Source organism: Aspergillus karnatakaensis, assembly GCF_047715665.1.
Source record: "Aspergillus karnatakaensis strain CBS 102800 unplaced genomic scaffold BJY04scaffold_8, whole genome shotgun sequence".
In the NCBI taxonomy this organism is placed as follows: Eukaryota; Fungi; Ascomycota; class Eurotiomycetes; order Eurotiales; family Aspergillaceae; genus Aspergillus; species Aspergillus karnatakaensis.
Window position 1 is genome coordinate 181,137 of NW_027395720.1, and position 12,169 is coordinate 193,305.

At 53.6% G+C, this 12,169-nt stretch overlaps 7 protein-coding genes across 7 annotated transcripts; 5 read left to right on the top strand and 2 right to left on the bottom strand.

Moving 5' to 3' along the window:
• Window positions 1–329: 329 nt before the first annotated feature.
• Window positions 330–2,236, top strand: BJY04DRAFT_180987 (serine hydrolase domain-containing protein). Its single transcript, XM_073710145.1, has one exon. The coding sequence runs from the start codon at window positions 351–353 to the stop codon at window positions 2,169–2,171; it is 1,821 nt and encodes a 606-aa protein (XP_073574740.1). The 5' UTR covers window positions 330–350; the 3' UTR covers window positions 2,172–2,236.
• A 133-nt stretch (window positions 2,237–2,369) lies between these two features.
• Window positions 2,370–4,243, bottom strand: BJY04DRAFT_232421 (glycoside hydrolase superfamily; the record flags this gene model as incomplete). Its single annotated transcript, XM_073719753.1, has 1 exon — window positions 2,370–4,243. The coding sequence occupies exon 1, from the start codon at window positions 4,065–4,067 to the stop codon at window positions 2,370–2,372; it is 1,698 nt and encodes a 565-aa protein (XP_073574741.1). The 5' UTR covers window positions 4,068–4,243.
• A 333-nt stretch (window positions 4,244–4,576) lies between these two features.
• Window positions 4,577–6,267, top strand: BJY04DRAFT_232423 (sugar porter family MFS transporter; the record flags this gene model as incomplete). Its single annotated transcript, XM_073719754.1, has 2 exons — window positions 4,577–4,778; window positions 4,832–6,267. 2 exons carry the CDS (start codon window positions 4,577–4,579, stop codon window positions 6,190–6,192), a joined length of 1,563 nt encoding a protein of 520 aa, XP_073574742.1. The 3' UTR covers window positions 6,193–6,267.
• Window positions 6,268–6,357: 90 nt separating this feature from the next.
• On the top strand, window positions 6,358–7,939 carry BJY04DRAFT_214813 (fungal specific transcription factor domain-containing protein; the record flags this gene model as incomplete). The annotated part of the gene is made up of 3 exons (XM_073715319.1): window positions 6,358–6,416; window positions 6,558–7,190; window positions 7,252–7,939. 3 exons carry the CDS (start codon window positions 6,358–6,360, stop codon window positions 7,937–7,939), a joined length of 1,380 nt encoding a protein of 459 aa, XP_073574743.1.
• Window positions 7,940–8,238: 299 nt separating this feature from the next.
• Window positions 8,239–9,785, top strand: BJY04DRAFT_205564 (cytochrome P450; the record flags this gene model as incomplete). The annotated part of the gene is made up of 3 exons (XM_073713613.1): window positions 8,239–8,433; window positions 8,484–9,389; window positions 9,450–9,785. 3 exons carry the CDS (start codon window positions 8,239–8,241, stop codon window positions 9,783–9,785), a joined length of 1,437 nt encoding a protein of 478 aa, XP_073574744.1.
• A 123-nt stretch (window positions 9,786–9,908) lies between these two features.
• On the top strand, window positions 9,909–10,883 carry BJY04DRAFT_214815 (alpha/beta hydrolase; the record flags this gene model as incomplete). The annotated part of the gene is made up of 1 exon (XM_073715320.1): window positions 9,909–10,883. One exon carries the CDS (start codon window positions 9,909–9,911, stop codon window positions 10,881–10,883), a length of 975 nt encoding a protein of 324 aa, XP_073574745.1.
• Window positions 10,884–10,955: 72 nt separating this feature from the next.
• On the bottom strand, window positions 10,956–12,163 carry BJY04DRAFT_180992 (aldo/keto reductase). The gene is made up of 5 exons (XM_073710146.1): window positions 12,070–12,163; window positions 12,002–12,012; window positions 11,886–11,943; window positions 11,650–11,831; window positions 10,956–11,572 (listed from the first exon to the last, which is right to left on the bottom strand). The coding sequence occupies exons 1-5, from the start codon at window positions 12,142–12,144 to the stop codon at window positions 11,050–11,052; spliced, it is 849 nt and encodes a 282-aa protein (XP_073574746.1). The 5' UTR covers window positions 12,145–12,163; the 3' UTR covers window positions 10,956–11,049.
• Window positions 12,164–12,169: the final 6 nt, after the last annotated feature.

Sequence of the window (12,169 nt, forward strand, 5' to 3'; positions counted from 1 at the left end):
TCGGACAGGTTCGGTGTCGGGGGATTGCCTGAGCGTCTTCATATGAGTGGAACAGTCGGGGAACCAACCTAATCTGGAGGTATCCTGCGCTGCCAATGAGCTGGAGGGTTTCCCCAGAAAATTGAGGCGATGAAGTCAATCATCCAGGATCAACGCCACGATAGACGAAAAAGGTAAAGACGGCCGACAGCCGTCATCGCCAAGACCAAGGCGCAGGAACAAATCTACCTATACTCACCTCTGGAATCGCGCCATACACCTGAACGTCACCGCCTCAGACCGCCATTATAAGATGGTCTCACTGGCCCGCGGTCATCGGATACAGATCCAAGCTTCACCAGAAGATCAACATGCGGTTGCACAACTCCCTCGCCTTAACGCCCCTATGCCTTTCAGGCGCCCTGGCCAACTTCCTGGGCCCGCCTCTACCAGCTCCCCGCGACCTCAGCAGCCAAAACAGCAAGGTCGCTGGTGCCTGGAAGAACCTCACGACCAAGCTAGAGGGCAGTCTTCATGGCCACTCTAACTCAACATTGGCCGGACTCAAGGATCTCACATTCTCCATTGGCTTGTTCTCGTCTCGAGATGCCAATGCTGGGAAGCTCCAGTACCACCACGCCGCCCCAGAAATTAGAAACGCCTCCGTCGGCACCCGCAAAATTGACGGTGACAGCATCTATCGTGTGGCTAGTGTCTCCAAGCTCTTCACCGTCTATGCGGGCTTGATTGCGTTGGATCAGGCCGACTGGGAGCGTCCGCTGTCCGAGGTGTTCCCCGAGTTTACACAGACTCTCCGCGAGAGCTCTGACAGCACCGAATCAGTCTACGATACCCAGTGGGATGAAATTACGCCGTGGGCTTTGGCCTCGCAACTTGGTGGCGTTTCCCAGTATGGAGCGCCCTGGTTCAATGACTATCTAATCAACGAAAAGGCCTCTGAGCTCCTCAACACCACACTTGAACCAGGACAAAACCCAGCCATCTATGCCCTGCCACCGATCGACGAATCCGACCCTTTGGCCTGGCCTCCATGCGCAACCTTGGAGAGTCTCGCGAGCGGCTGCGCACCGGAAGACTACCTGACTGGGGTTGCTTCCAACCCCCCAATTGTCCGCCCTTGGACGACCCCTGTCTACTCGAACAACGGTCTAACTCTGCTCGGTCTCGCCATTGCGAATCTCACCGGCAAGTCAATTGACGACGTGTACCAAGAAAGCATCTTCGACCCTCTTGAGTTGGATTCATCTTACTCCAAAGTCCCCCCGGAGTCAGAAATTGACCGCTGGGTCGTTGCTGGTCCAGTCGCCGGGAGCTTTGCTCTGGACAACGGCCTCTCCACCCCGTCTGGCGGCATCTACTCTACCCTAAACGACCTCGCCAAATTCGGTGTCGGAATTCTGAACTCAACCCTCCTCTCGTCCGCCCAGACCCGCCGCTGGTTCAAGCCCATCACCCACACCTCCAACCTACACTACTCCATTGGCGCCCCCTGGGAAATCTACCGCTGGGTCGATCCCAGCACCGGGCTAGTGACCGACATTTACACTAAACTCGGCGACTCTGGCAACTACGGCAGCATCTCCGCCTATCTGCCCGACTTTGACGCAGGCTTCAGCGTCATCGCAGCCAAATCCGACCCACTCACGCGGCCCGCACAAACCCAGCTGGTGATCCAGCAAGTTGCGAACGCGGTCGTTCCAGCTCTGTTCGCGCAAGGAAACGCCGAACTCGAGCGCAACTACGCGGGAACCTACGTCTCGACCACAGAAGGCCTGAACTCCTCCATCACAATCGCCGCTCCGAAGCGAGGGGCCCCGGGACTAGTTATCACGAACTGGATCAGCAACGGCACGGACATCACGAAGCTTGTCCCAGCGATTTTCAACGCTCCCACTGTGGACTGGGAGTACCGATTGCGGCCTGCTATTCCGCTCAGCGGCGAATCAGGCCAGGCTGTGTTTAGAGCGGCTTCGGTGCCTGGGCCGGCTATTGCCGTGTCGAAGGACCAAACTCTGTTTACGGGATTCTACCAGGCAGATGATTTTTCGAACCTCGGTCAGATCCAGTATGGCGGACAGCCGTTGAATCAGCTTGTCTTTGATGTTGGTGAGGATGGAGATGCAGTGGCTTTGACCCCGGCGGCTTGGAGGGTCACTCTTGAGAAGCAGTAGTTCGTTTGATTTTCCTGTACGATGACATAGACGATAGCCTAATTCCATCTTTTTCAGACGTTGAATGATGTTCCTCCGTATGACTAGGTAACCACCTATATGAGTGAGGGCTAGAGTTGGTATATCAGGACAAGGCGCGGGAGAGGGGAGGAGTAGGCGAGAAGATCTCTATTTACATTGTCTTCTACCTAAAAAACATCAGACTTTCTCCGAAATCGTATAAGCCTCCACCTCTGCGATACAAGTCCGCGCCGGAATGGTCACAGCGATGGGAAAGCCGCCATAGTCCGGGTCATCATTCGGCATGATCAAAAACTCTCCACTACGCGTCTCGTCTCCATTGAGAATCCTCAGAGTTCTCAACTCTCCACTCTGCTCATCAACCTCTTTCTCCCGAGCATCAAAGATACCCGTGAACGTGACACCGTCCTCCAACCCGCGGAAGCGCACCTGAAACCCTCGTCCGACAACCAAGAACCGGTACGAGTCGGCATCTCCAAGCTGAATGATCATGCCTCCGCCTGGACCGGGCTTGCCAAAGACAAAAGCACGCTCGATGATGGCTTCGATGGTTCCGAATGTCTTGGTCCAGACCTGTTTGCCCTTTGGCGACCCTGACTCGGGGATGTCGTCGAAGAAGAAGCCCATCCGCTGGCTCGATGGACTGTTGAGTAAGTACTGTGATGTCTGCGCGAGCAGTTTGTATTCCCGCCCGACGATTGTTGCTTCAGTGTCTACGCCGAATGGACTTGTGCCTAAGGCGCTATAGGTTCCGTATGCCAGCCACACGCGTCTCGCACCGTGCTCATCGCGTCGCTGTTCGGGGATGAAGAGTGGGTTCGTTGCTGGAAAGGTGTAATCCTGGCAGACGAGTTCGTAGTCATGGAAGTATAAATCAGGAGCGAGGAAGTCGAGAGCCGGTGCATTAAAGCGCCAGATATCCGAAACATGTGGACACGGCCCGCCTGAGGGATAGATACCAGGCCGAGCTCCTCCTCCAACAACAACTGGGTACCCGTGCAGGTCGAGAGCCGAGGGTTCGTCGAAGTTTAGCCAGGTGTTTGTGTAAAGGGGAATCGGATAGGCTTCCTTCCCGGCCGCAGCGACGTGTCCAACGTACTTGGAGATGTGGTACGCCATAAATGCCTCGTCTGCTGGTGTTCCGGGTCCGAAGACCGATTGCCAGCTGTGACTTTCATCGTCTGTGGTCTCGCGGGAGATTCGATCGTCGAAACGTTGGATGAATCGAGGATGCAACTCATTCGACGTCGATAGGTGGGTTAATAGATCCTTTGGCATGCCTTTTTCGAACGCAGCTTCTGCGAAAACAGAGCGATCGCGTGAGTCCCCTAGTAGTCCGGTTTCATTCTCCACCTGGACCATCACAACCGTGCCGTACTGTTCATCAACCTCTCTTACATGCTGCATCAGCGTCTTGAATGCCCTCGCATCAGCCTTCCACCCCTCCTCGCTCAGCGGGCTAATCATTTCGATGGTCTTCTTGCCGCCTTTTTCGGCATCCCACACCTTCACCCGAGGGAAGCGTTCATGGTCTCTCTTGACCCATCCGGGGACATACGTCGAGATACCGTTCTTGTAGCTGCCAAACCACAATAAGACTAATCGAATGTCATGCTTCCTCGCGTCGAGGACCACCTTATCGAGTTCCGAAAAGTCAAACTGTCCCTCGAGCGGCTCAATCACTTCCCATGTTACGGCTCCCAGGAGAGTGTTGATGTGCTGCGCTTTCATGGCGGGCCATACTTCGGACATGTATTTTGCAGACGACAAGGAGGAGTTGTGAAGCTCGCCGGGGAGCATGAGAAAGGGTTTGGAGTCGACAAGCAGTTGAATCCCATTGGGAGTTTGGGAGAGGTGTGGATATGACGGTGACATGTTGCTTTTTGCTGCTGGAGACTTAAGGTAGGGGGAGGTGAAGAAATGATTTTGGTGAGAACTTAGTTCGGACTGTCGAGCATTCTTAAAACCTCGACTGCCGTCGCATCTGAAGAAACGCCAGGCCAGCGATCATGCGCGTAAGAGAAGAGAGGCCCCATTTTTGAAGACGGTACATAAGGAAAACATCGCATTCGCGAGCCAATGGCTGGGATGTTGGAGCAAGTTCGCTTAAACCTCGGATATACACAGCACCCAACAATGAAGGACTGGTCAGGAATAATCTCGATTAAACTTCGCATTAGAGGCCTACGCACTTGGCGCTAGGCCACTGACTCAAACTTGAGAGAATGCACTAGCGCTGCCTTTGTTGGGACCGACTTGGAGGAATCCCATGGGGAATGATCGATCCATGTCTGGGGTAACCATGTGCTGCTATTAACCGAGGTGACTATAAATTGAACAGGAATACCGACAGATAGAGCCCATCACAATTGAGTCTTATCACGATGGACACCAGCAAAGAAGCAAAGGTTTCTCCTGCGCCCCTGGCGAGTGAGGGTGTGCCCTCTACAACGGTACCATGGTGGCAGCAACCCAAGCTCAGGCAGCTTTACTGCATGATGGTCATCCTCTTTCTCTCATCTACAAGTCTCGGTTACGATGCGAGTCTTCTCAACGGACTCCAGACAATGGACACCTGGGCTGCGTGTAAGCCACCTGTCTATCAACCAAGCTCATGCTAACACCTGCTAACATCTCAGACTTCGACGACCCCAAAGGGAGCAGACTCGGCCTCTTCGGTGCTCTTCCTGGTGTCGGCACCTTCGCTGTCTTCATGGTCGCCCCCTACATCACCGACGGACTTGGTCGCCGCATCGGAACAGCGATAGGATGCGCCATCATCGTGCTCGGGGCTTTGGTACAAACATTCCCACCACGCGGGAATCCCGATGTGATGTACGTTGCTGGTCGTATTGTCGTTGGTGTTGGATCCGGAATATGCAACGGTGCCTGTCCGCTGCTCATCACCGAGGTCGCCCATCCCGATCATCGAGGAAAGATCACGACTATCTACAATACACTCTGGTACCTTGGTGCGATTGTTGCTGCGTGGTCTGCCTTTGGGACGTTGCAGAACCTCCAAGGAGACGTGCAGTGGCAACTTCCGACAGCTTTGCAAGCAGCGATGCCGGGAATCCAGCTCCTTTGCCTTTGGTTTCTCCCCGAGTCACCGCGTTGGTTGATTAGCAAGGGAAAACTCGAGAAGGCACGCTCCATCTTGATAAAATATCACGGCAATGGCGATGAGAGTGATGAGTTTGTGAAGTGGGAGTTTGCAGAGATCAGGGAGACGTTGCGTCTTGAACAAGAAGCCGCCTCAACAGGATGGAAAGAGCTCGTCCGGACGCCTGGAAATCGCAAGCGCTGTCTCCTGATCATCCTCACGGCCATCTTCTCGCAGTGCAGTGGCAATGGGCTTGTTTCCTACTACCTCTCGCAGGTGCTCAACACTATTGGCATCGAGGACTCCATCGACCAAGCGAAGATTAATGGCGGCTTGACGATTTGGTGCCTGGTCGTCTCCCTTACGGCTGCATTCTTTGTTGATCGGTTCGGTCGCAAGACGCTCTTCCTATTCGCGGGCGTCGGAATGTTGATCTCTTTCAGTATTTGGACGGCATGCAGTGCCGTGTACGCCCAGTCTGGCTCGGCGCCAGCAGGAAGGGCAGTGCTCGCGATGATCTTCCTGTTTTATGGTGCTGCGGGTGCCGCCTGGCCAGGCTTAACCGTCGCCTACACTGTCGAGATCCTACCGTTCAATATCCGAGCCAAGGGATTGACGCTGTGCACCTGTGTCGCAGCTCTGGCCGGCATCTACAACCAGTACGTCAACCCGCTCGGGCTTGAAGCACTGCAGTGGAAGTTCTACTTTGTCTACATTGCCATTCTCGTGATCGAGTGCGTGGTAATTTATTTCTACTTTGTTGAAACCCGTGGACCAACTCTCGAGGAGATCGCTGTGCTCTTCGATGGCCACGACGCACCGGCTGGGCTGGCCAGAGTGGGCGCAGAGAAGGCCGACCAGGGCGAATCGTACCACCAAGAGACTATCAGCAAATAGTGCGGGGTTAGTTAGCTAGATTAGCTGGATCTGGGGTAGCGCACGGGGTTTAAGCGATGTTTAAGCGAAATATAAGCGGTGTTTCATCGGTCTCCAATTCTATTCACACGAATCATGTAATGTTTGAGATCAATATGCAGCGTACAAAGCACCGGCGTAACCAGAATGCGTGTGATACCTGCCGAAATCGCCGGGTCAAGTGCCGCTTCAGCGAAGGGCAAGAGGTGTGCGATGGCTGCCGGTTCTTAGAGGTGGCTTGTACATCAGACAGACCAAGGAGGAAGAGAGGGCCGCCTAATCGGTAGGTAGCTACCATCGTCGCCCGTCCAGTCCACGGGTCTGTATCTGGACTAACTCGTGTTCAGCCATATCCTCCAGAGGAGCCCTGTCAGTACTGAAAGCACTCACTCCGTTCAATCGCCTCATGGTCAATCTGGGACTCCGTCCACAATCACTTCACCGTTCAGTACAATAGAGTCAGCAGCCACTTCAGTCTTGCCTCCGGACATTCTCTCTCGTTTAGGTCCTAGCACACTCATATACACCATTGTCAACGACTGGTTCGAGCACATCCATCCCCTCGCCCCAGTCCTACATCGCCGCCAATTCCTCACCAGGCTTCAGCATGGCGATGCCATTAGTGATCTTGTCTTCTGTGGTCTTGTCATTAGCGTACTCTGCGCGACGTGCGCAACACTGCGGCGTAAGTCTTTTGCCGAGTATTATCCGATAACCTCCGACCGATGCATTCAGTCAATCCAGAATTATGGCCTACTCTCAGCTGACGGTCCGTACACGCCCGACTGGTGCGTTGCAAAGTATAATCTGGCAACGGCATCAATGGCACAGAAGGGGATGTCGAGTCCTTGGTCCCACCGCATGTTCAACGAGGCCATGACTGGCACCAGGTATTTGCTGAACTACAAACTGGAGGAGCTCTCTACGTTGAAGCAGGAACTCTGTAAAAGGCTACATTGCCTTCTTGAGATCTCCGTGATGTGCGTTTTGTCCCTTTTGTCCCTTTTCCCGCCTATAGACGTCACCTAATACACTTTCTAGCAACGTTGACATGCTCGGCCAGCCAGTCCTCGGTCGTCTCTCCGTCGACAGTATTCCTGCACAGCGCCCGCAAGCCCTTACAGACGAGGAATTGGACCCATCGATGTCGCATGCTAGTAATAACATTTACGCCTGGCATGGCGATAATATTAGCTACGTACCCGGACTGACCAACATCCTCAACATTTTCCTCTCCTGGCACATCTGCCAAACGGACAGGTTCTATCATCCCCCGCAACAGGTTCTCTCTAGCGGTCTTTTGCGGATACAGCGGTCGATCGATCAACTGCCACCTGAACTCCGCTGGCGGGGTGGTCTCTCGCGACCCCCAAACGCCACCTCTGGACACGACGTTCAGATTGCGAATCTTTTCATCACAAGTCTATATGTCCGATCGAACTTGCTACAGCAATTTGGGGATCAGTCCATCCATCAAAAGGAGCACCAGAGCATTGTCGGCGACCTACTTGAAGTCCTCTATCATCTTCCGCAGCCGATCCTCGAGGCCAACGGGTGCAGTCTCATTCCGAAAATTAGGGATATCGGCGGTGCATATCTTGAGGTCCTGCAGGTCTGCCAAGGGGGTGGTGGACTTGTGGCCATAGATGATGAAGCCAAAGCGAGATTAGAAGGGTTACTCAAGAAGCTTGGGGTATTGGACTTTCGACCGGATGCTTTGCCGACCTGAGCAGGATACTGGTCAAGACATCGCCGGGCCGCCCGGCTGACAGGGCCCTCCACCTATAACCTGCCTTCCATTGTGCCTTGGTTGCACACGATGTCCAGTAGTCCCATTCCGTCCGACTTTCTCTACTGCTTTAGAGTGCCGGTTGACATCATTACTCTACGAATGCGTATTCGACTCCATCCACTGCAGCATATTGAGGGCCTTCACCGGACTTACCCCGGAGTACAGTTCTGGGCGGGTATTCAATTGTTGATCCCCCTTGGTGGACATTAAGAACTTGATAGCCCTCACCTTACACAATGAGTAACCTTGTTATTGCCTTCACAATTCTCTCCTTCTCTTCTATTTGCATCTTACCTCTTTGGAGACTATATATTCACCCTCTCCACGCCATTCCTGGACCCAAGCTATGGATCGCATTTCCCATTCTCCGATACATCTCCCTCGTCCGTGGGACAGTCGAGATCGATATCCGATCCTCCACCTCAAATACGGTGAGATCGTCCGTTTCAGTACCGATGAAGCTTCGTTCATCACTGCCCAGGCTTGGCAGGATATATACAATCGAGGGCATGGCGACCAGCAGCTTCCCAAAGCACCACTACCAACAGACAATCCCAGAAGCATCCTCCACGCTAACAATGCCAATCACACTCGCTTTCGCCGGGCGCTCTCCCATGCTTTCTCCAAAAAGGGCTTACAAGAGCAGGAGCCCATTCTCAACGCCTACGTGGACAAGTTCATCCGAGGCTTAACGGAAATTTCGACGTCGCACACCCCGGTAATTGACATGGTCAAGTGGTACAATCTAGCTACGTTTGACATGATAGGAGATCTTGCATTCGGCCAGCCATTCGGGGGTCTAGACTCTGGGGAATACCATCATTGGATTTCGACCTTGTTCATGGCCATTCGGGCCATGGCCTGGACCATCATGGCGGACGCACATCCATTACTTTCTCCTATCCTGATCCCCTTTTTATTCCTGCGCAGATCTCTCCTCATAGCCCTTGAAGAGCATCTCAGGTACGGCACCGCTGTCGTCCAGAAACGCCTGGGGGAGACTCGCGATCGAGGTCCAGCCGACTTTATGGCTAGCATGTTACGGCACCGGGGAGACAAGGAAAAAGAACTCACGACCTCGGAGCTCGATGTGAACGCGAACACACTCATTATCGCCGGAAGCGAAACCACCGCTGCCTTGCTTGCCGGAGTGACTTACTGGTTACTGCGGACGCCTGAAGCACTGCAGAAGGTCACGAAAGAAGTCCGCACGTGCATGTCCTCTAAGGCAGACATTAATTTCCAGAACTGCTCCCAACGGCTGCCTTTTATGCTGGCCTGTCTAAACGAGGGTCTGCGTCTCTACCCGCCTGTGTCAGGAGGCCAGCAGCGCGTGACAAATTCGCCCAGTATGATGAATATATCAGGATACATGATTCCACCAGGTGTACGCTTATTCTTTAGATTCTAGCGAGTGCACTTACTGACGGCTCTTTCCCGCTATCAGACCAAAGTCTCTGTTCATCAATCCTCCGCGTACCTCTCCTCTCTTAACTTCTACTGTCCAACTAAATTCCTCCCTGAGCGCTGGCTACTACCAGCGAAAGAGGATCGAACATCACCATCCTATAACGATAATCGTGACGTGTTTCAACCGTTCTCTGTCGGGCCGCGCAACTGTATAGGCAGAAACCTGGCGTATGCGGAGATGAGGCTTAGACTGGCGCGAGTGCTGTGGCACTTCGACCTGGAGCTCTGCCCTGAGAGCCACGGGTGGGAGCAGCAACGGGCGATATTTCTCTGGGAGAAGAAGGCGTTGTTGTGTAGGATTAAGAAAAGGTGAGATCGGAACCGCCGCGGCGGTTCCGGGGGGGCTCCACTGGCGGCTCCGAACCCTAACGTCATTCATTTTCTGTCCCTTCTTCTCCATTACATCTACACCACACTGCTCAGTACCCTGCCCATAATGCCCACCTCACCAACCCTTCTATTCATACCTGGTGCGTGGCACAAGCCCACCTGCTACGATAAAGTCATCTCCATTCTCAAACAGAAGCACAGCCTACACTGCATCTCCATAACCCTCCCCACAACAACCGGCGACCCCTCCGCCACATTCAAAGATGACACCGACGCCGCCCGAGAAGCCATAACCAAAGAAGTGAATCAAGGCCGCAACGTTGTCGTTCTCGCGCATTCCTACGGCGGCATGGTCGGAAACAGCGCAATCAAGGGCTTCACTCGGCCATCCAGGGACGCGGAAACTGATACCACAGCCCGTCCAGAAAGTGAATATGTGATCGGCCTCATCCTCATCGCCTCCGGTTTCACTCTGACCGGTCTAACGTTTATGGACCCCTTCTTCGACAACCCACCACCCTTTTGGCGCGTCAACAAGGAGTCCGGCTTCGCGGAACTAACCGCCTCCCCGCGAGAACTCTTCTATCATGACCTACCAGAGGAAGAAGCAGAATATTGGGTCTCAGAACTTACAAATCAGAGTCTCAAAGCGCTTTTTGAGGGTGGAGAGCATGCCTATGCAGGGTGGCTGGACGTTCCTGTATGGTATGTGGGGACGGCTGAGGATCGAGGACTGCCAGTGCTTGTTCAGCGAATGCAGGTCGGGATGGCGAGGGAAATGGGCGCGGTTGTTGAGCATCGCGAGCTGAAGAGTAGTCATTCGCCGTTTTTGAGTTTACCTGATGCAACTACTGGAATCATTTTCGAGGCTGTTCAAGCATTTGGATCAACGCAGGAGTCGGGCGGATTGAGTAACAACGGTAGCAGGGAAGACCATATGGTCGCAATTCCCAAGAGCGTGTTCTGGAAGCCGTCTTCGTGGTTTAGGTTTGGCATACCATTGGCGTTTGGACATGTGGTTGGAAAGGGCTTTCGACTGTACTACTGGGTGAGGAGGCTTTGGAGATCTGAGGCTGCATAGCATAGCATGAAAGCGACTGCTATGGGCAATCCTGCACATGTAATCTATAACACGCACTCTGCTCCTGTGTTGAACGAACTCAATCACCTCTATCATTCACCTCTACTATATACCATGTGCATTCTTTCTGCTTTGCAGGGCCGGGCAAGTAGGTATCTGATCAGGTCTAATCCTCGCTGACGGTCGGATCCCACGCACAAGGCTCATACTTGTCCGTTTCCAGTCTCTTCACATCCTCCTCCTCCAGCTCGAAATCGAACACGTCCGCGTTCTCCTTAATCCTCGAAGGCGTCACTGACTTGGGCAATGGCACGAGCCCCTTCTGCAAACTCCACCTAATCAGCACCTGCGTCGCCGTCTTCCCGTACTTCTCCGCCAACTCCTTCAATATGGGCTCATCGCTCCTTTGATTCCTCACTATTGGACAGTAGGCCTGGACCACGGCGCCGCGCTTCCTCAACCACTCTGTGATATCTTTGCGTGCAAGCCAGGGGTGAATCTCGTACTGGCCGACATCAATCTGGCCTCCGCCGCCGGACTTGATATACTCTTCCAGCTCATTCAGGTGGTGTATTCCGAAGTTGGAGACGCCAATCGAGCGTGTTTTTCCGGCCTTTTGAGCCTCGACGAGGGCTTTCCAAGACCCTAGACGGCCGGGTTTCCCACCGAACGGAGCGTGGATGAGGATCCTTCTTTGTCAGTTCCACACACTTTGATGGTTCTAGGGATTGTTGATAAAGTCAAAGACTGGTATATGTCAGCTTACAAATCAAAGTAGTCCGTATTCGCTTGCTTGAGCGAGTCCTCGATAGCCTTGGTCGCGCTCTCGTATCCATTCGCTTTGGGGGGGATTTTCGTCGTAAGGAAGACGTCGGAGCGGGCCAGACCGGCTTTTGCGATTGCAGCGGTGACTTCTTTTTCGTTACCATACATAGACGCAGAGTCAATCTATGAGCAGTGTTAGACGAAGCTGAGCACAGGGGCTTCCGGGGTCAGCCTTACGTGTCGGTATCCGAGGTTCAGGGCCTCCACGGTGACCTCTTCAGCTACATCTGTTGGGCTGTATAATGGGATTAGCACGTTTGAGGTCCTGATATTGATAAGGCGAGGATGCAAACGTTTTGTAGACCTGGTCTGGCTGTTAGTTTCGAGCTCGTTCACGGTGATTTGGGGATTCGGGGCGTACTCCATATCCTAACAGCGGGATCTCATTGCCCGAGAGCAGCTTTACGGTCGACTGCAGCGTCAGTTTTCCAGCCATTGTGGTTGTGAATGAGTGCGGTTTT

What these genes read in the sequence shown, in the direction of transcription:
- BJY04DRAFT_180987 (XM_073710145.1), top strand. Translation starts at nt 351, where the DNA reads ATGCGGTTGCACAACTCCCTCGCCTTAACGCCCCTATGCCTTTCAGGC.
- BJY04DRAFT_180992 (XM_073710146.1), bottom strand. Translation starts at nt 12,144, where the DNA reads ATGGCTGGAAAACTGACGCTGCAGTCGACCGTAAAGCTGCTCTCGGGC. An exon ending in TGAACCTCGGATACCGACAC is followed by an intron (nt 11,832 to 11,885) that starts GTAAGGCTGACC and finishes CACTGCTCATAG; the next exon opens with ATTGACTCTGCGTCTATGTA. An exon ending in AATACGGACTACTTTGATTT is followed by an intron (nt 11,573 to 11,649) that starts GTAAGCTGACAT and finishes CTGACAAAGAAG; the next exon opens with GATCCTCATCCACGCTCCGT.